Here is a 23,823-nt window from a genome sequence, read left to right on the forward strand (position 1 = left end):
CATTAATTATTCACCCTCATGTCGTCCCACACCCATAAAACCTTCATTTTCAGAACACAAATTAAGATATTTTTGATAAAATCCGATGGCTCAGTGAGGCCTCTATTGACAGCAAGATAATTAACACTTTCAGTGTCCAGAAAGCTACTAAAGACATATTTAAAACAGTTCATGTGACTACAGTGGTCCAACCTTAATGTTATAAAACTGCCAAAGTCATGTGATTTCAGTAAACGAGGCTTCGTTACATTAAGTGTTTTGAAATTTCAATGGTTCACGTGACTTTGGCAGTTTGATACGCGCTCCAAAATATTGATTCGAAACAAAAGATTCGTAAATCTTCGAAGCTTCATGAAACAGTGTTTTGAAATCGCCCATCACTAGATATTGATGAATAAAGTCATTATTTTGTTTTTTTTGGTGCACAAAAAGTATTCTCGTCGCTTCATAACATTAAGATTGAACCACTGTAGTGACATGAACTGTTTTAAATATGTCTTTAGTAGATTTCTGGGCATTGAAAGTGTTAATTATCTTGCTGTCAATGGAGGCCTCACTGAGCCATCGGATTTCATCAAAAATACCTTAATTTGTGTTCAGAAGATGAACGAAGGTCTTACAGGTGTAGAACGAGTGTGAGTAATTAATGACAGAAATGTCATTTTTGGGTGAACTAACCCTTTAATACTACTGAATGTACACTTGCAAACATTAAAAGTATACTTGCAGATAATATAATATAATATTAATGAAATAAAAAAGCATACTTACAGAGATTTGTTTCTTAAAATACTTAGGTCAACTTTTTAAAAAGTGCACTTTGTAATAATGTCAAATTAAAAGTTCTACTTTACAATACATGTTAATTCATTACATCTGAATTATCTTCTGACATTCTTACACTTATTTTGATGTGTTGACTAACATAGTAAAGCACATGTGAAGTACTCGATTATAATTTTAACTGCAGTGTTATTCGATGCTACATTTAAATTGAAATCTATTTTAAAAGTACTAAATTGCAACTTTATCACTACAAATGTGTAATTAAAAACATTTTTAAATAAATGACAAACAATATTAAACTGACATGAAAGTCTATTTTAGTGTACCACAAATGCTTGACAGTACATTAGGCAGTAAACCAAATTTCTAAGGCAATAGAAGCAATTCTGAAATATGTACTCAAGTGGGTCAAAAAACGCTCTAAATCCCATTAAACTTAATATGAATTTCAACTATAACACATTTTAGTTTAATTGCAAATAAAATGCAATGAAGTGCCAGAAAACATTACTTTTAGCTCACACAAAGTATATAATTTTATATATTATTTTACTTTAAGTATGCTGTAAGTGTACTTCTTTTTCACAAATAAATTGTAATAAAACGTGTGTATTTATGTTTTGATCTAAGTGGCTTCAATCAGCCCCGTCACACGCAGCGGCTGACGGAAAGGCCATCCTGCATACCACAAATCACATAAGCCCCCTGGGGTCAGAATTATCTTGTGACCTCAAGTATGGGTCAGATGTGATTGAGGACAACGAGTCATCGATCAGAGAATTCAGGAGTCATTTAGTTGAAGTAATAATGGACTGTTCATTTCTCATCCTTGTGTTACCGCACAATACTGTCTGAGTGCCTGTTATTGGTTAATGACACCCTTGAGACTCTTCCATCCTTCCAGCAGATTAAAGTGTTTGTGTGTGTGTCAGTAGCTCTGTGCCATTGAAGTGCATGTCTACTTAACACCGGCTACGCTTGGAATGCAGCAGTAGCGCAAACGATTAGTACATACTGCATACTTTAACAATATAACTACAAATTAACCCTTTTCCCACCAGTGTTTTTGTTTTAAAGTTGCCAGTCAGTGCCAGAATTTTTGATCATTTTCACAAGTTTCATGGCCCCCCAAAAATTTTGTTGTATATCTGAACATACAATATATCAAAAGAAAGAGAACAGAGCAAAAAGACATTTTATTCTAGCTTCATGCATTCTTTTTTTTTTTTAAGTAGGTAAATTTTGAAAAAAAAAAAAAAAAAAAGCTGAGAAAATTGCATTGTTGTCAAGGACTACATTCAGATGGCATTCAGAATGATGATCAAAACATAGATCGAGTCCATCAACACGTCCTGTACTCCTTTCTGGGACAACATTTAATTTGGTAACGTTTGGCAGTTTTGATTTATATGCGGTTTAATGTTTGACGATATTGTTAGATTACATGCGCATAAGCAATGCATCCCAATTTAGAGGTTGCATCCTTCGAAGGACTCGGACTTCAAAGGCCACGCCTTTGTCACGCCTATTTTTGGACCAAGCATAGTTAAAGGACAGTCTAGCAATTGCCATTGATAAATGGCAGTGACGTTTGTACTGGACTTTTTATATAACTATACACAACATCTGGAGCTGCACAGCTGAATCATCAGACTAGGTAAGCAAGCAAGGAAAACAGCGAAAAATGGCAGATGGAGCAACAATAATTGACATGATTCATGATAACATGATATTTTTAGTGATATTTGTAAATTGTCTTTCTAAATGTTTTGTTAGCATGTTGCTAATGTACTGTTAAATGTGGTTAAAGTTACCATCGTTTCTTACTGTATTCACGGAGACAAGAGCCATGTTGTTATTTTCATTTTTAAACACTTGCGGTCTGTATAATTCATAAACAACTTCATTCTTTATAAATCTCTCCAACAGTGTGTAATGTTAGCTTTAGCCACGGAGCACAGCCTCAAATTCATTCAGAATCAGATGTAAACTATATAACAGTATACAATACTCACATAATCCGATGCATGCATGCAGTATGCATGACGAACACTTTGTAAAGATCCATTTTGAGGGTTACATTAGCTGTGTGAACTTTGTTTATGCTATTTAAGGCCAGCGCGAGCTCTGGGGGCGGAGAGCGCGTGATTTAAAGGGACCGCAACCTGAATCAGCGCATTTCTAATTATGCCCCAAAATAGGCCGTTAAAAAAAATTATAAAAAAAAATCTATGGGGTATTTTGAGCTGAAACTTCACAGACACGTTCAGGGGACACCTTAGACTTATATTACATCTTGTAAAAAAAACATTTGATGGGACCTTTAAATATTTCATAATAATTCAACAAGTGACTGTGGAAGGTATTATCATTCCAATCAAAAATGTAGGATATAGTAGTGCATTGTGTCCTGGTTATATACTGCACATTTAGTAAAATTTAGTAGGTCATGCATACTGTGCACAATACACACTGCAAAAACTGCATAGTATGCCAAAGGAAATATTTTTTCACAAGGGTTAAACATGAATACCTCATTAGGACAATTGCTTGCAGTGTTCCTCTGGGACTGAACTGTGGTTGGGCTGTTTATCTTCTTTACATGGACAGGTGAATTTTGAATGGACACTACATCACCCAACAGGAAATACAAGTGAATCCTCTAAGTGTCTAATGCCCTGTGGGAATTTGGCTGTATATCATCTCTATAATAATAATTTGAAGCATGTGAAAAATTTTTGTTAATCTAATTTAGCTCAAAAAATATATATATATTGTGGAATTTTGGACTACATACTTTGCAGGATCATATTACTAGTCTAGAATCTCAGTCTGTAATTATAGTGCACATGAAGTTGATGCTTAAAGTTCCAGCTACATTTTTATAAAAACTCCAAAAGGCGGAACAATGTTTGAACTGTAATCAGATCATGGCTTTATTTCCTGTTCCATTAACTCCTTTGAATCTTTGAGGAATTCCATTATTCAGACAGATTTTGATCTCCTGACCTGATCTGGTGCTCTCCTGATTGACCTCTGCACCTCCTTTCCTTCGACTCTGATCCTTTCATTCTTGTCTTCTCATTAGAGCCGGCAACACACATCACAGCCCATGACCTGAGCAGGTCAGGATTAAACTGTAACGTGGATATTCATGCAGCGATACTAAGGTTAGACATGGGATTAGCTCAGGCCACAAAGATGACAAGTTGGCACATAAACTGATACACTTTAGCTTGAATATCAAAGTGTTCTCACAGTAATGGTTGGGGGCAAATCTGTTAAATGATTCATGACGGGGTGGGGCGGTAAAGGCGGGTCGGTGGTAATGAAATCTACTGAGACTCCAGTTGCAAATCTGCTCCAAATAAACTGACTGTATAAAATTTTAAATCATGCAAAGCATTTACAAAGGCTTTTAGTAAAGGTAATTTTAAAAGACTCATCAGGCAAAATTCAAAACTAAAGTTGGTAAAATAAAAATTAACCCTTAAAATATGCTAAAAATAATACACTCTATTAGTTAAGTTAAAAAGCATAATTATTAAAAACAGTTAATAAATACAGTGCACAGCATAAATGAGTACACCCCCACTGAACAAATGCAAAAGATTTTTTTTTTTCTTATGATCACTAATACAATTCATGGAAAGATGGCAAAACTAAAATGTATTAAACATATACATAATAAAAACTGAGAAATATATGTCATTAATAGCAATAAAATAAGTAAATTAGACAATTTTGTTTAAATGAAGGATTGCAGAAATGAGTACACCCCAGATTTAATTCAACAAATGTATAATATTCTAGCACTTAGTATGCCCTCCATAATTTTGTATATGCTGCTCTGACCCTTCTTGGCACGGAGTGAACAAGTTCATGACAAATCATCACATCTGTCCTGTTTAACTCCTGGATGATGAGCTCCTTAAATGCCCTGATCTTTAATGGGGAGTGTTGATCAATTCGTCTCTACAGAATCCCCCACAGGTACATATCTACAGAAGGGTTTTCACCTTGGGAGAATACATATCCTCATTGTCATGTTAAAAAAATGCCCAACAATGCAGGGAATGAGGAAAGGATAACATCTTCTGTTTCAAGTTTGTGTATTAAATTACACAGTGGTGTGTGAATTCATGACAGCGTTGATAAAGCACAACTCCCTCACACCTTCAGCACTCATACATCCCTATATAAGAGCTTCACTACCACTGAACTTTACTGTGGGAACCAGGCACTTCTCACTGTACTCCTCCTCTAGCAACACCAGAACATTTTGGATGCTGTTAGATCCAAAATGATTGATTTGTTCTCATGAGACCAGAGGATTGATTCCCAGACTCTATATTTTGTAAATATGGGCTTTGGAATTGGCTAACTGACTTTATTGTGCTTTGGCTACAGTAGGTAGTTCCTGTGAGAACAACAACCATGCATGTCATTTCTGCAGGCTGCATCTAAAGGCCCCGGTGTACTTCAAATGGAATCGAAGAAAGAACTGATGTAATGTCATTTCGAACAAAATCAGGCCAAAACGAAGTTCGTTTTGTGTTCTTTTTGGAAGTTCGAAACGGCTTGCCAAAAAGAAATTTTTAGGAAAAGTTTGTTCCTTCGCACTACCATTGGTCGGTGACGATAACGTAACAGGAGGTGTGCGCTGAAGCTCCGCCTTCACTCGCATGGACCACGTCTCTGACTCATTTGATCTGTTGAGTTTTGTTGAGGTAAGAGCTCCGCGGGTGAAAACATGAACACACTAGATAGCCGCTTTAAAGTACAAAATGAAGTTGTGCTTGTAAAAAAATGAAGCACTAACACTGTCTTTCATGTTTAATACTGTAAAGCTGCTTGATTTTAAGCAATCCATTGAATAAAGTGCTTTATGAAGACGTGACGTGACTGCAGTGCTACTTTGCAGAGCTCGTGCTAACATTCCCATGTTGTTATGATTAGACGCTTTTCTTATGCTTTTATAATAAATGCTTACTGTTTTCTCATTTTTGTTGTGTTTATTTTGTTCCTGAGAAGAAAGTGCAAGGCACATATTTACATATTCATCTAAACGTCGCTCTCAGCAGTGTGGGCGGCGTCACATGTTCGTTTACAGTATATCGCTGCTCACGCATTTCGAAATTCATTTTACTCCTAAACGAAGAATGAAAAAGAACTTAGTTTGATGTATACCGGAGCCTTTACTCTGTGAGATAAACAGTCACTCTTTTCATAGCTTTTGCTGCCTCTGAGACAATCGCTTGGTATTTCTCCTGCTCTTTGTCTAGCAAAAAATCCCTCATCACTAAATGAAAGCTTAAAATGAAGACCTGATTATTTCAGGGGCCTTATCACAAGTCCATTGTTTTTGAATTTCTGTGTTACTTTTGCTATATTTTCACACTTAAAACAATGATTTGGCAATCCTCTTGTACCACTGTCCTCTTTTGTGCTAAGAAATAAGTCTCCTGACAGTTCTCTCTTTCCTTTTATTTAGTAACTTTTAGGAGGGTGTACTCATTTTTGCTAAACAACATTTTATCACCTAGATAAGAAAATCTTATTTTCCTGAATAATTTTGACATGCTTCTTTGGTAATTGATTAAGCAGACTTGCTGGAACATTATATCTCTAAAGAACCCTAACATGTCTTCTAATTGAGTAATTCCTGAAGTTTCAGAGGGGGTGTACTCATTTATGCTGTGCACTGTACATCATGCAAAAATAAAAATCTAGATTAGATTATTAGGGAAAAAACTATTAGAAAAAACAGAAAATTAATTTTTTTAAGCATGCAAAAATAAACATTAATTTGTAAAAATATAATATAAAAATAATAAAATAAAAAACAAATGCCCTTAAAAAGTGCAAAACAATTGATTAGTAAAATAAAAATGACCTTAATATAAAATTAATTCCTCTGAAACAAACAAACAAACAAAAATTAATAGTAAATAGTATATAATAAATAGTAAAAAATAAATAAAAAGAAAAAAAAAAGCCTAAAATAAAGGTTAAAGATTCAGAATAAAGCTTTTATAATCAAGTGTTTTGTGTGTGTATTTAAAGCGGTTGAGTGGCAGGCTTGAGTACATTCCCCAGTTGATTTAGTGTAGTTAAGATCAGATGGAATGTGTCAAAGCCAAAAGCTCTATTTAATCTCGCTGGCCTCCCCTTCCTCTGACAACACAAGCTGACATCTGACTGGCAGTGGGAGTAAAAGAGACAGAGAGAGAGATCCGGGGTGAACGAGAGTCAAACCGACAGGAAGAATGATAAGGTGATCTAGAAAAGATCAAAGGAGGATTCCAAGAGACAAACAGATGCATTAAACAGCGACGAGACATTTAATGGTGTTCAGAAGCTTTTCTTTATTGGCCTGAAGATTAGAGTCACAGAATGTGTGTAAAAGTTGGTGTGAATTTTATTTTGTAAAAACCGAGAAACAAAGCATGCACAATCGCTCCTTCCAAATTCACTCAAATAAACTCCAACTCGTTCATCTAAATGAATTATACTGAAGAAAAAAAAAAAAACAAGAAAAAAAAAAAACACCTTTTCTTTAAGTCACTACAAACAAACAATGACTGTCTCTAAACCTAAAGCATTTTTGAGCATCAGTTGAATTATACAGTTAATATAGTTAACATTTACTTACACAGTAAATGTTTTAAACACACACATGATGGCCAAAATGCTGTTGTAGGCAGGTTTTGAGAACCAATTTTCCATTTTTGGTCAATTTTTGAACATATCCATTAGTAATTCATAGTAAACTGTTGGATCGCACACAAACATATCAAACTTCACCCCAAAAAATGAATTATATTTTTTCATAAATTTTAAACTTATTTTTAAGACCAACTTTCTGACAATTTTGTTTTGTTTAGCTTATTTTCATGAAAATTGCGTATATTTCTCCCCCATATTCTCAATACTGTACCATGAACAAATCCCATTTTTTTTTCTCGCAAATGTATTGATATTAATTATTATTATTCTCAATTTTGTATTTTTAATTTACTGTTTTACAGTAAAAATATTGTTTTTTTATAAATCAACCTAAAATAGGCATCATATATATGAAGCCTAAATGATATATAAATATATCTGTGTGTATGTGTGTGTGTATCTTTATATATATATATATATATATATATATATATATATATATATATATATATACACACACACACACACACATATATGCAGTCAAGCCAAAAATTATTCAGACATTTTTTATATTTTTTGATATATTTTTACCAGTGGGTGCAGGACACTATAGTTCATTTATGTAAGTGAGGATAGCAAAATAAAGTAAATTGAGACATATTATACCCAAAGATTCTTCATACAGTGGACTACCAGTAAAATTGATAAAAATTTGGAACCAAAAATTAATCAGACACTTTGACCTGATCACGTTTTGCTTAAGTGTTATCTGACATAATTAAGATTATTTTTTCTGACACAGTTTAACTCTGAGATCTTGTCATATTTTACTAGCTTTTTTTTGAAACTATAATAATGAATGAATTGTTCAAGGTGTCTGAATATATTTTGGTTTGACTGTACATTGTTTTTGTGTTGTTGTTTTTTTGGAGGGGGGGGGGTGAAATACGACCTGGACATGTTCTTGACAGGTTTCATGAGATTCACCCAAACATGTCATGGCCTCAGGATGTAAGAGCATGTGTGTAGATGTGTATTATTGTGTAATACAATTGCATTTTGAAGAAAAAAAGAAAAAGAAAGCAACAGCATACAGATTCAACTCTTACAACACATTAAGACTTGAGCGAGAGTCCCATGAAAACCCCTTTTATAGCTGTTCTATATTAAAACTCGTGTCTTAAAATGTAACAAACCCCTTCCCATTAAATCCAGCTGCAGAAGCACAATTCAGAGAACGAAGGGTGGATGAAACAGCCAAGAAAAAAAAAAGAAAAAAAAAAACACTATAGAACAGCAAATAACGCTTTTCAATAAACAGATTTCGCATCAAAGGGTCAGAGCTCTCAAACAAGAAAGCAAAACGACCCATGCGGGGTTAAACACGGCACACTAAACACACAGCTAAAAGGCAAAAGCTCTTTCGTCTATGTAAACTTATTCATATACTTGTGCCATCTGTAATATTACTTTCCTCTTCAGTGCTGAACGGCAAGTGTACAAAATGCATCTCTGGTCTGCATGCATCATATATTGTAGGACATTTACACATGCCACATGAAGATGTTTCATATCAGTCTGCATGGGCACCTCATTTCCTTTCCTAATCTGCTGAAATAAAGCTTTGTGATAGCATAGGTCAATTCAAAGTGCACATAAGAAAAAGAAAATCACATAAAGGAAAAAAGCAGAAAAGTGGAGAACTTGTGCTTCTTGCAAAAAAACACACACAAAAAAAGTAAAAACAATGCTTGGCTGCATAAAAGAAGTCGTTTTTTTATTAGTTGCCACATTCAGAGCAACTTAACTATAGTTAAGCTAATGATTTAAGCAAAACTGATGAAGTACCACACACATTATTTTATGCAACCAGGCACCAGAGTAACCTGACGGAGGTCTGTAACCTCTAGACATGTGTCAGATGGCCGGGTTAGACTGTGAGAGAAATGAAGCTGTTATATCTCTGAATGTTCCTCTTGAGGATCTCAGAGCAGGGCCCCAGGACACGCTCAAAACGTGGCCGGTCCAGCTTCACACACTTGAGCGGACCCCTGGCCACGACTGTGGCTGCACGCGGTCTGTTCAGCAGCAGGGCTATCTCACCTGCACAAATAAAACAAACACACACAGTTTAGCATAATGAATTGATTTAAAGCTGACATATCAATTTTGATTTTTATTACTCTTTCTGTCCTCTGAAATAATTTTGTTTTTACATACTCTGACACTCAAAACTCAAAATATCCCAGTGAAGCCAGGCCAGTATAATTCAGAAATGCATGACGGCATTAGGTCTGGTGTTCCTCAGGGGTCTGTTTTGGTACCGCTTTCATTTACATAATCATCAACACTTCAGTACTTAGCAACCTGACACTTCCTAATGAATGAATGTGTGAACTATGCCACTACACTACACAACCGATTGCAACAAAAGTTTATTTACATATAAAAGTCTTAAAGGGACGGTAGCAAAAACAGTCAGTTTAATTCTAATGATCAGAGAGAGAGAGAAAGAGAGTGGAAATGGTATAAAAAGCTAAATAATGACTGTTTGTGCAATAACATTCACACCAGACGCGAATGAAGCATTAAGCGTGAGTGATTTACATGTTAAGTCAATGCAAAGACGCGAATAGACATCAAGCGGCGCAAATGACGTGAATCACGCGAATGACACGGCATGAATTGAGCGTTTCGGGCATTTGATATGCGTGATTTGCGCAAGTTGAAAAATCTGAACTTTGGCAAAAATTCGCTTTGCGTTAAACAATCAGGAGCTTGCTCTAGTAGCGATGTGATTACGACGTAGCGAGCGGAGGCAGAAATCCGAAACAACAATGCAGAACAAAATCATCATCGCTGTATGATACATCTTTGTACTTTTATAGAAACAGGAAGAAAAAGGATCTTGCTTGAAATAAAGTGAGTGAGGAGGTTGGACAATCTGGTAAGTTGTAAAAAACGCTCTTTACTCAATTTGAGCTATATATATATATACACACACATTTCGAGTGAACTCAAAATGTTTAAAGGTGCCCTAGATTCAAAAATTGAATTTATCTTGGCATAGTTGAATAACAAGAGTAAAGTACATGGAAATGACATACAGTGAGTCTCAAACTCCATTGTTTCCTCCTCCTTATGTAAATCTCATTTGTTTAAAAGACCTCCGAAGAACAGGCGAATCTCAACATAACACCGACTGTTACGTAATAGTCGGGGTGTACGCCCCAATATTTGCATATGCCAGCCCATGTTCCCAACATTATGAAAGGCATTAGACAAGGGCAAAAAGATCCATTTTGAGGGTTATATTAACTGTTTGAACTTTTTTTATGTTGTTTAAGGCAAGCGCAAGCTCTTGGGGCGTGGAGCACGAGAATTAAAGGGCCACACACCCACACATCGGCTCATTTCTAATTATGCCCCAAAATAGGCAGTTAAAAAAATAAAAAATAAAAAATCTATGGGGTATTTTGAGCTGAAACTTCACAGACACATTCAGGGAACACCTTAGACTTATATTACATCTTTTAAAAAAAGGTTCTAGGGCACCTTTAAGTGACCAACTACGCAGGAATAGCGTGATTTATTTACGCAAGTCGCATCTGGTGTGAACGCCCCGTAAGTAGATATGTGTATAAAATGTGTAGATTATGACCACTTTAAAAGGAAAATTTAAAATTGTGATACAATTATATATTATTTTACTAAATGTTTGAAAAAAAAAAAAAAAACTTTTACAACACTTTCCAGTTAAAAACTAAGAAATTTGGTATGTGGATGGCTGATTTCAGTTGTTTTACATTTTATATTCTGCTAAATAAATTCAATCAATAAATAATTCATCAATTAATAAATAATAATAGTTATGTAGTTCAGAACATCAAATACTTAAAAGACATTTAAACAGACATTTAAAGGTAATTCACTTTTTAAAATCTTAAAATGCTGTATCTTATTCCTCGTTAACATTCAAATACCAATAAATAATTAAGCCATTTGTAGGTTTGAGCAGCCCGACACTGTAACACTGACTCAACCAATGGCATGAGTTTGGGGCGGGACTTTTGGCCAACCAATGGCAGATGGGGGGTTGTTCAGAAAACCTGTTTTAAACAATCACTATTTTTGCCATTTTGTTTGGTGACAGTGGTGCAGCTCATCTTTAAGCAGTCATCTGTTAAAATCCCTTTGCTGTGTGCCAATAACATAAACACAACACTTTTAACTAAACAGTTATAAAACAAAGAGCAGTAGCTCTCTATATAATGTAAATATTACTATATTCACTATGTAGTGTGATAATTTAAAGATCAGTGTGCCTGTGGTACAGCAGTTCAAACCGCACTGACAGTAAACAAGCACACAGATCTACATTCTGCAAGCCCTGCACATGACGAACTGCCACCTGTTAGGAAAGCTACTCTTCCTGTCTGGCTCAGGCACTTCTGTTCTGTTATTTACAAGACTTTGGCACAACACGGCAGGCTCTGCGATCCCTACAACACTCACCGAAGTAGTCAGATGGACCCAGGCGGCCCACTTCAACGTATTCCTCATTATCAGACCTGCGCTGCAGAACAGATGCTGTACCCTGGGAAGAGAAAGAAAGATGCAGGTTTAATGCAGAGGAAAAGAGGAGCACCGGGAGAGAGAAAAGCCTAGCTCATGGTGTCGCCGAGTTTGAGACATGTCAAAAGGATTAGTGCTTTATATGCCTGCAGGTGTACAGGATTTAGACAACTCTGCATGCTGCTTCAGGGGCTCACAAAACACACACACACACACACACACACACACACACACACACACACACACACACAAGTACGTCATAGACTGACACATACACGCACACCTGGGCCTGTCAGTGTTGAGATTTCTTGACAATCATAGAGTTCCACTGCAAGCAGCGCCCCACACCGCAATGCAAAAACTCATTTAGAAAGATAAACAAGGAGACACACGTGTCACATTTGTCACATCAAGGACAAACACTACCCACAATACAACAGTAAAAGAAGAAAGGCTGACAGGACTTCTCCCTATTCATAGTCACTTTATTGAAGTTGAAAAGACTAACGGCAGTTAATCAGTACAAAATAAAGCATGTAAAAATTCAAAAAAGCATGTAAAACGATTAGAATAATGTAAGTGATGTAAATGTTAAATAAAAAAAATAAACTAAAACAGAAAATCTGTAATATAAAAGGGGTAAATAATTTAAAAATAATAATTAAATTATTTAGTAATAATTAAGAATTATATTATTATCAGTGATATATATATATATATATATATACACACATGTAAATATAAGATATATTACAATTATCAGTATTGTTATTATTGAATCATTCAATTATCACAGTTGAATCAAATAAAACTAAACACATTTTTAAAAATGTTTCTTGATTTGAATTTTAACTACAATACCTCATCACCTCTTTGATTACTCTCCAGACTGTAAGTAAACTAGTATCTTGTGTGCAAATGTGGGGGTTGGAAGCAGGTTAGAAGGTCATCTACAGACTCTTTTGCTGGGTCACTTAGGGCTTTGCATGTCAACAGCAACAATTTGCACCCTATTCGTAATTTAGATGAAAAGCAAAAAATATGGACTACTTTTTAAACATAATTAAAGGGATAGTTCACCCAAATTCCATGATTTACTCACCCTCAAGCCATCCTAGGTGTATGACTATCTTCTTTCAGATGAACACAATCAGAAATATACTGCTGATGTCGGTTTCAAACAACAGTCCAGTTACAACCATATCTTAGATAGCAGCACTAGCTATTAAAGCTATTCAATAAACATCTAAAAAAAAAAAAAAAAAAGAGCAAACTTGCAAATTTTGATTGGCTGTCATCCCTATATAAGTGGAAATCCATGTAATGCTTATAAATTGAGAGAACACATACAGTGAGGTATGTGAGTGGTGCCAGACCTGACCTGTTTGTTCTCAGTAGAGGTGTTGTCTTCACTCAAACTGTTAGTGGACACTGACATATGATTTGAACCAGTTGTAATCCACTGTTGCTAAAGACTGAAACAGCACTTGTCGAAGTAGTCAATAACATATCACTGTCCGCTGCCCATGGCTGTATCTCACATGTAGCACTACTGGATCTCTTTGGAGCTTTCAACACACAGTTGACCCCATTGACCTTAACATCCTGGTAGAAGGCTTGAAAATCACAGGTCAAGTATGAAAATCAAGGGTCAAGGATAGTGTCCATCAAAGTTGTGTATTGGAGTTATTACTTGCATTATTGTAAACAGTGTTAACGTCCACTGCTACACTGACAAAACACAATTATGCATCACCAAGACTAAAAGGTTATTTTGTAATGTTTTCTACAACTAAAGATTTATTTAGGTGTTAAAAGGTGTTTATATTTGACTTTTGAAGCTTAGTACATCTTAGACATTGCATAACAACAGCCTAGCAAAACGCAAGCAACAACAAACAGAAAAAGGTGCTAAAACCCTAAGAAACTGCATTCGCAATCTCAAGCAACTACCCATAACTCTCTAGCAAAGACAGCAGGGTGCTAAAACCACATAGAACACTACAGCGACTGCAAAGAAACCACATAACAAGGTGTTAAAATCACTTAAACACTTTAGAACTTTAGAAGCACAACAACGCCCTAGAAACCACTTACCATAGAAACCACTTTGGACACCTTAGAAATACAATAAGAACATACTAGCAACTACCCATAACATTTTAGCAACCACATAACAAGGTGCTAAAACAACTTAGAACACTTTATAAATTGCATAGCAACACCCTAGCAACCACCCATAACATCCTAGTAACTACATAACAAGGTGCTAAAACCACTAAGAACACTTTAGAAATTGCACAGCAACACCCTAGCAACCACCCATAACATTTTAGTAACTACATAACAAGGTGCTAAAACAACTTAGAACACTTTAGAAATTGCATAGCAACACCCTAGCAACCACCCATAACATTTTAGTAACTACATAACAAGGTGCTAAAACAACTTAGAACACTTTAGAAATTGCATAGCAACACCCTAGCAACCACCCATAACATTCTAGTAACTATATAACAAGGTGCTAAAACCACTAAGAACACTTTAGAAATTGCACAGCAACACCCTAGCAACCACCCATAACATTCTAGTAATTACATAACAAAGTGCTAAAACCACTAAGAACACTTTAGAAATTGCATAGCAACACCCTAGCAACCACCTATAACATTCTAGTAACTACATAACAAGGTGCTAAAACCACTAAGAACACTTTAGAAATTGCATAGCAATACCCTAGCAACCACCCATAACATTCTAGCAACCACATAAGGTGATAAACCATTTAAACCAGGTGTTATAACACTTATTGCAGGACACAAATAACAGTGGTAAAGTTCTAAAACCATTCCTGGCAACCACCCATGAGGTTAACTTTGCATGGTTAAGCAATAGTCACACATTATTAAGAAAATATAAGTGTTCAGAAAGTAAAAATCTGGTACAGACTACGCAATTTTACTGCTAACTTACAAAGCTCTGTGATATTACCTATAAGACTACCTGAAAGATCTCCAAATGCCCTATTGCCTTCTATGTCTCCTTCAATCATAGGATGCATGCCTCTTTAAAGTGCTGTTCGAACATCTGCTGATGGAAAGGCATTATGTTACACAGCTTCACAGCTGTGGAACTGCCTCGCTGCCAATATGAATAATCAGACACGCTGCCAATATCTTATTCAACATCTAGAGTAAAAACATTCCTGTTCAGTCAAACATAGCTCAGGTAACTCATGCATACAGGCTACCTTTTTCACCTGAAGGCATCAAGCTCAATTAGACATCTAAGAGTTTGAGTTAACTAAGATACCAATGTTGTTGACTTGCTGTTTACTCACGTTCAGTAAAGTCTGGTGCTGGCGTCTGGGCGGGTGGCTCTCCACCTCTCAGTCTCTTTTAGGAATAGCATACCATCTAATTTGCCTTGATGCATAAATACTAACGCACTTTCTCCTCCACTTCTCCTGCATTGATGTGTGCATATTTAGGTATGCATATTTTTGTACCATTTCATGGGATAAAATAGGAAGAACTGTTTTTAACCTTTTATTTTCTCACGTTCTATCACACAAACCACATAAACACTTTTTATCTTATGTTACAAATTATTGATTATCATAATTTGTGTAAAAGGTAGAGCTCAGAGTAAAAAAAAAATCTAAAATAGCAGATGAAGAATCGAAAAATTTCAATTATAAATAAACATTTTATATACAAATGACTGTTCAAAAGTTTGGGGTGAGTAAGATTTTTTTTTAACAAAATGAATACTTTTATTTAGCAAAGTCGATCAAAAGTGACAGCGTTTATACAGCTCTGGAAAAAATTAAAAATTAAAAAAAAAATTCTCTTATTTTTTTCCAGAGCTGTATCTCATAATTCTGACTTTATAACTCACAGCTGCTAGTTTATATCTCAATTCTTACTTTATTTCTCACAACTGCTAGTTTATATCTCACAATTCTGACTGTTTTTCTCGCAATTGCAATTGCAAGTTTATATCCCGCAATTCTGACTTTATAACTCACAGTTGCGAGTTTATATCTCATAATTCTGACTTTATAACTCACAGTTGCGAGTTTATATCTCATAATTCTGACTTTATAACTCACAGTTGCGAGTTTATATCTCATAATTCTGACTTTATAACTCACAGTTGCGAGTTTATTTCTCATAATTCTGACTTTATAACTCACAGTTGCGAGTTTATATCTCATAATTCTGACTTTATAACTCACAGTTGCGAGTTTATATCTCATAATTCTGACTTTATCGCAACTCACAGTTGCAATTGAAGTTTATATCTCATAATTCTGACTTTATAACTCACAGTTGCGAGTTTATATCTCATAATTCTGACTTTATAACTCACAGTTGCGAGTTTATATCTCATAATTCTGACTTTATAACTCACAGTTGCGAGTTTATATCTCATAATTCTGACTTTATAACTCACAGTTGCGAGTTTATTTCTCATAATTCTGACTTTATAACTCACAACTGCAAGTTTATATCTCGCAATTCTGACTTTCTTGCAATTGCAAGTTTATATTTCACAATTCTGACTGTTTTTATCGCAACTCTGACATTCTTGCAATTGTGAGTTTATATCCCGCAATTCTGACTTTATAACTCACAGTTGCGAGTTTATATCTCAAAATTCTGACTTTATAACTTGCAGCTGCGTTTATATCTCACAATTCTGACTGTTTTTCTCGCAATTCTGACTTCCTCGCAATTGCAAGTTTATATCCCGCAATTCTGACTTTATAACTCAGTTGCGAGTTTATATCTCAAAATTCTGACTTTATAACTCGCAACTGCTAGTTTATATCTCATAATTCTGACTGTTTTTCTCGCAATTCTGACTTCCTCGCAATTGCAAGTTTATATCCCGCAATTCTGACTTTATAACTCACAGTTGCAAGTTTATATCTCATAATTCTGACTTTATAACTCACATTTGCAAGTTTATATCTCATAATTCTGACTTTATAACTTGCAGCTGCTAGTTTATACCTCACAATTCTGACTGTTTTTCTCGTATTTCTGACTTTTTTGCAATTGCAAGTTTATATCCCACAATTCTGACTTTATAACTCACAGCTGCGAGTTTATATCTCATAATTCTGACTTTATAACTCACAGTTGCGAGTTTATATCTCACAATTTTGACTGTTTTTCTCGCAATTCTGACTTTATTTCTCACAAGTTTATATCTCACAATTCTGTTTCTCTTGCAATTCTGACTTTATAACTCACAGTTACTAGTTTTTATCTTGCAATTGCGAGAAAAAAATCTGAATTTTGAGATAAAAAGTCGCAATTATCTTTTAAATTGTTATCTATTCAATTGTTTTATTCTGTGGCAGAAACAAGCTTCCTTAGTAAAGATTTTTTTTCATTGTTACAAAAAAAGAATATTTCAAATAAATTATGTTTTTTAAACTTTCTAATCACTCTGGTCAAAATGGTGAAATAAGGGCATGTCATATTTATACAGAAAAAATAGTAGCTAGTCTGGGGCTTGATATATATGGGTTTCATTAATTATGGACCTTTTGTAGCGCTCAGTTACATGCTGTAAAAAAAAAACAAAACAAAATGATAAAAAAAACCTCATGAAAGATCCACAAAATTCTCAGCACAGCTGTACAGTCCTTTGACCAGCTCTTACTTAATATATTTATGAATAACTCAAAAGAGCTAACCCTGTGAGAAAATGTGGAAACAAGTCAGAACATTGCATTTTTAATATGCCAGAGATGGCTTTCATCTCATACCGAATTGCATGTGCCTATAATTATGTGGTACATAATGACAGATTACACTTTTTTCATTCCTTTTTCTTTAAAAAAGCTCTTTAGCTAAGTTTTAAGCTTTGAATGTTTCGAAGTGACTCTGAGTGGATCAGCGTTTTGGTATGTGCAGGATCTTGGCTGGGGACGTGCTCTCCGGAGGTATGATATCATAGGGATACCCTGGAGCTGTTGGTTTTGCATTACTATCAAATTAAATGTCTCACAATGGGCAACAAATTGTTTCAACATCTGTGGGAAAACCTGTTTAACACAAAAAAAAATTGATTAAGAGAAAATACAAACACCCAAATGCAAACAATCCAGCTGACGTATGGCACAGATATCTCTAACTGGCCTTCTGCTCTCACACGATTAAGACAGTCTGACAACAGCTGTATGGGTAATAAACCACACCACGAATCATCACATTTAGCATGGCCCAAATTAAGATGATGGAACGTTATACATTGTGAAATCAATTAATGTGTGACGCATCAAATGATAGCTGCTCTGTGACTTGATCTAACAAACAGCAAATGCATCTCAAATTAGGGTTATTAGAGTTAAATAAACCTACAACCATAAAAAACAAAACAAAAAAACTATTTCATTACTTGAAATAAAATAAATGCTACCTCAAATAAAATATCAAAAACAAACTTATTTATTTCAACTAGCTGCCAAGGCAACATTTCTCATTTACATTTTAATTTCATAACTTGATGTATCTAAAATAACAAACTAAAACTGAAATAAAAATTAAAACAATATATGTAGACATTAGGGGTGTAAGGTGAAATTCGGTACGTACCTCAGTACTGAAGTCAAGGTTGGTGTTCATGACAAATTTATGTTTTCATGACAAAGTTATTTATACATTACTAAAAGGTAAAGTAAATATAATGAATATGTAAGCTAATATAGTGCATATATTCAGTGAAATGCTCCACTCTAGATTTAATTTCGCTAGTAAACTAACATGCTGTGCACACTAAATGACTTGCCTGAGGTAAATGTAATGCTACATGATATATTATTCTCAAGCGGTTTTATTGATGTCTTTCTGCGGTTAAAACACTGGCTGAGAGATAACACGTAACCATCCATATAGATCGTCTGTTCTTCTTCTGCGCTTTTTCCTGTTGTGGTGGTTAACAAATAGTGTTGCATTGCCGTGCGCGCCCCCTTCTGGATTGGAGTGTGAATTGCCTGTTACTGACTGTATTTGTAGTGTGAATGCATGCACCGAACCGTGACGTCAGTATCGTGATGATTCATGATGAATACAAGTACCGTTTCACCCCTAGTAGACATATGATTTTTGACAAAACAAAATTACTTCAATTTTAACCAAAATGAGTATAAAAACAAACTATAATAGTGTTTCAATGATACGAAAATATCACTGTTCCAACCACAGGGCCAAAGTAACATGTCAGAGACAAAGCACAGAGCTTTTTTCTTAACATTTCTCTTAAGATTTGTATAAATTGCCAGAATGTGAAATAAAGAATTAGTGAGGCAGTTTTAATAGCAAGTCCTCAGTGGACTGAAATTGTGTTAACTCTGTTATTGGCTTTAGCCTTAAATGCTCATAGATTACACAGAATACCTACTATGCACTTAAATGCAGATTAACACAGCATTTAAGTGCATTGCATGTATGCCAGGATGCATTGCAACAAGCTCACTAGTAGAAATAAAAAATCCATCCAAGATGGTGGATAATACAAGAAAATTGTCAATTATGACTATTACGCAATCATTACAAAAAAGTATCAATAAAACTGTTTAAAGATGCCTAAGAAGGGTGTAGCCTGTGTAGGAAGTAGACAGCAAGGCAGCTCACTATGGTTTAGAACAAACCATAATGTGATAAATCAATAAAAACATTTCAGTTTAAGGTGGCTTTATGTCAGTATGTTTCTTGTGATCCTCCTATTTAGTGTGTAATTAGACATGGGTGTGTGTGTGTGTGTGTGTGTGTGTGTGTGTGTGTGTGTGTGTGTGTGTGTGTGTGTGTGTGTGTAATGAAGGTCCAAACCACAAAAAGTAGAAGAGGTGAAAGAAAAAATACGACAAAAGGAAGATGTTTCATTCACAGTATCTGTCAAGACGAACAAGTAAAAAGTAAAAACTATGGGACCAGAGCTGGACAATGACACCCACACAGCTCTTCCTTCCCAAGCTTGTGTCAGTAAAGCCATCCCTAGTTCCCTCGCTCAGGTCTGGAGTCTGGGCCTGACCCTGTGTGAAAGTCTGCAGCCTACATTCCATCACTGAACCGCTGGCCACCCCGCGCTGGGAATCAGGCAGAGACGGAGGAAGAGAGAGACAAACAAGCAGCAAGACAGACCCATGTCTCATGCTAAAGTCCTCTTCATTTATTTTTATCTGTCTCTCTGCCCTGCTATTCTCTGACCCAGATGAACAGAAGATGATGGAAATGCAAACTGGGGTAAAGATGAACAAAATAAAAAAAAAAGCAAAAAAAGAAATTGAACTGAAAATAGAATAGATTAGCTCTGAACAAAGAGTAGAATAAATAGAGTACAGGATAGACTTAATTTTTCTTTGTTTGTGTTTAACTTGACAAACTAATCTAAATCTAAAACTAAAGAACAGAACAGAAAACAAACACAAATGAGAGCAATACAGAATAGATCTGAAAAAACACAACAGAATAGAACTGAGTATAGAGAATAGAACAGAACAGAACAGAACATAGATAATATAAAAGAATAGATTTCAATAGGACAGAGCGGAATAGAACAGAGTAAATAGAACAGAACAAATACAATACATTAGAATAGAATAGAACACACAATAGAGCAGAACAGAACAGAGTGAATAGAATAGAACACATAATAAAGTGGAACAGAACACAGTAAACAGAATAAAACACAATAGATTAGAACAAAACAGAACACAATAGAGTGGAATAGAACAGAGTAGACAGAATAGAACACATACAATAGACTAGAACACAATAGAATGCAGAACAGAGTGGGACAGAACACAGAATAGAGTGGAATAGAACAGAGTAGACAGAATATAACATACAATACACTCTAAAAATAACTGTAAAATAATGAAACAAATTTACACAGTAAAATACAGTTTTCCACTGAAACAGTAATATACCATAAAAACAATGCATTCTGGGTAATATTTGTTGTTTTAAGAAAAGAGGCCTATAGGCTACTTTCTGGAAAACAACAAATAATATAACCAAGAGTACACTGTAATATACAAAAGTAATATACTGTAAAAAACAATGCATTCTGGGTAATATTTGTAGTTTTTGAAAAAGTAGGTTACATATGTACGCTATATTACTATTTCAATGGAAAATGGTATTTTACTGTGTAAATTTGTTTCTTTTTTACAGTTATTTTTTAGAGTGTTGATTAGATCGAAACGAATGGAATAGAATAGAAAAGAACATATAGAATAGAACTGAATAGAACAGAATTGTGCATAGTGAATAAAACAGAGGACAATAAAACTGTGCAACCAAAATGGAACTCAAAATGTCACAAAAAAAGTGACAATAAAGACATTTATAATATCACAAAAGATTTCTATTTTAAATAAATGCTGCTCGTTTGAACTTTCTATTCATTAAAGAATCCTGATCAAATTCATCACGATTTCCACAAAAATATTAATCAGCACATCTGTTTTCAACATTGGTAATAATAAGAAATGTTCATTAAGCATCAGGCCGGCATATCAGACTGATTCTGAAGGATCATGTGACACTGAAGACTGGAGTAATGATGCTGAAAATTCAGCTTTGACCTTGGAAACTAGATTTGTAAGTGCTTCTGTCTGTCTGGCTGTCTGAAGCCACACACACATCTGGACACAGCAGCAGGTTTCCTTCACTCTCAGTCAGTCGCACTCACACAGACTATACTGGCGCACACCTCCTTCCATTGTTCAGCAATGAAGAACTAACCTTTTCAGCTACACACGTGTGTACTTTATATGGCTCATCAATCTCAGATTTATAACATTTCCCAAAGGAAGAATTCTTACAAAAGTCTTTTTCCGAACGCACATACTTGTGACATTACCTGAGCAACATCATTCTCAAATTTAGAATAAATCTAACAGAAAGTAATGCAAAGTTTCATCTGTGTGACGTTTGGCACTTCAACACGAGGAAGGTTTCATCAAAATCATGAGCAGGCCAGCCTAAAATCAATTAAAATGGGATTTTTGTCTGCCACACACAGATCATACAGTAAATCCATACATCACCTCAACATGCTTTATGATTTGAGGAATCATTCATGTCTGTAGCACAAACAGTGCAGAAAAAGTTTAATAGTCAGTGTTAAAGGGTTACCCAAAAATGGTGAACTCAGGTGGATGCGTGGAGAGCACAGCATCATGGGAGCACAGAATGGGAAAAATGAAGGGTTAGAGCACTACTTCATTCAACAGCCTGATTATATTAGTACTGCAACCTTCATAGAGGAGAGAATGAGAATGAAAAAAGAGGCGCTGAAAATATGAGAACAGACACAGACGGTAAATGAGCCCCCTCCAGACTTCACAACATCTTCATAAATGTGGAGTTAATCAAAATATTGTTCAAAGATCTGGCAGAGAATGAGAAGAATGCTGAATCAGCACCACGAGGGGTTTCAGAACTGTAAATGTGTTCGGTGGTGTTGACAGCACAAAGCAAGAGTATCAGCTAACGCAAGAAAGGACAGAGAAAACTAGAAGGACCAAATGTATTTGTAGGGTTGGGTATCGCCAACTACCTTAGAAAAGGAATTGCGATATACTGTTCCTCATCCAATACATCCCCATGCTTTTAACAATGACGACTGAAAACAACTTCAGGGTGCTTACACACAAGAGAAAGAGCAGTTTGATCTGTTTCGAGGGTGTGGAAAAAATTAGTATGAAATCAAGCGAGAATACCACAAATTAGATTTACAAAAGTACTGGGAATCCAACAGGATGGTCTGAAACTCTCTCTGGTCAACAGACGCCTACGCTGGATTGCATTGCAGTAAAAGTTAAAATATTGAATTAGTCTAGTGCGTAAGCACCTTTTGAAAGTGTCAGGCCAAAACTCCCGAAGCAACCTTTCAGAGGAACCAAGGAGAGCCATTCTCCTCTGGTCAGCATGCAGGAATAGGTACTTACATGACTGTTATTGTGGTTACCAAAAAAAGTAGGATTGTTCTTCACTAGCTGTAGTGAACAATCATTCTGACAGTCACTTGCACACACACCTCTGTTATAATGAAGAAATCATCTCCTGGTTCTCCCTGCACTACGATCTTCTCGCCATCTTCAAACTGCACAGGCTCCAGGGCATCGGCCACGGTCAACCTCTCCCATTTATCAAGGGATTCTGCAAAAAACAAACATTTGATGTTAAGGAAGATGAAGAAACTTTCAATCAGATTTTCATTTGGATTTTAAAAAAAAGGTACACTTTAAGTTCAGCCATTAAACTTTAATGTTATCAGGGAATCTTCATTAGTGTTTTTAGTGAGTTATTAGTGAATCTTTGGGTAGACAGTGAATCGATTCAAATTACGATTTATAGGTTTTTGCAAATTTGAATCGATTAATGATTTGACTTTGTACTTTTTTTTTAAAGTTCATTCATAGGATTATGTTAATGCTTCTCCTAATGTGTCTTAGGTAAAAAAAAAAAAAAGAAAGAAAAAGACAAGCTGCTTAAGATTGTTTATTGCACCAAGCATCTTGAAAGTAAACTCATTTAGGCTTGCAGCAACAGTTGGTGTTACCGTTGTTCAGCTGCAACATAGTAATAGTAATAGTTATAGTAATAAAAATCATTTAGTTCAGTTAGAAAACGGACACTACAATTAAAAATTGAAGGTGTCTGCTCAATGCTGTGCGAGCCGAATGAGAATCGCAGCACAGATCAGCAGCAGGAGTCGGATTTCATTTATCATGAGAGTGAGGAGCTGACTGACAAGACGATGACG

General features: G+C 35.3%; 1 protein-coding gene across 3 annotated transcripts in view; it reads right to left on the reverse strand.

Moving 5' to 3' along the window:
- Positions 1–8,007: 8,007 nt before the first annotated feature.
- prkar1b (protein kinase, cAMP-dependent, regulatory, type I, beta) overlaps positions 8,008–23,823 on the reverse strand; it is a 75,052-nt gene continuing 59,236 nt past the window's right edge. For all 3 annotated transcript variants that reach the window (XM_067376765.1, XM_067376758.1, XM_067376753.1), the window contains exons 9-11: positions 23,095–23,216; positions 11,971–12,052; positions 8,008–9,558 (exon numbers count right to left, since the gene is read on the reverse strand). In XM_067376765.1, the coding sequence (XP_067232866.1) occupies positions 9,386–9,558; positions 11,971–12,052; positions 23,095–23,216 (377 nt within the window). In that variant the 3' untranslated portion in view covers positions 8,008–9,385. The remainder of the gene's footprint in view (positions 9,559–11,970; positions 12,053–23,094; positions 23,217–23,823) is intronic.

This window comes from Chanodichthys erythropterus, chromosome 3 (genome assembly GCF_024489055.1).
Source record: "Chanodichthys erythropterus isolate Z2021 chromosome 3, ASM2448905v1, whole genome shotgun sequence".
Classification (NCBI taxonomy): domain Eukaryota; kingdom Metazoa; phylum Chordata; class Actinopteri; order Cypriniformes; family Xenocyprididae; genus Chanodichthys; species Chanodichthys erythropterus.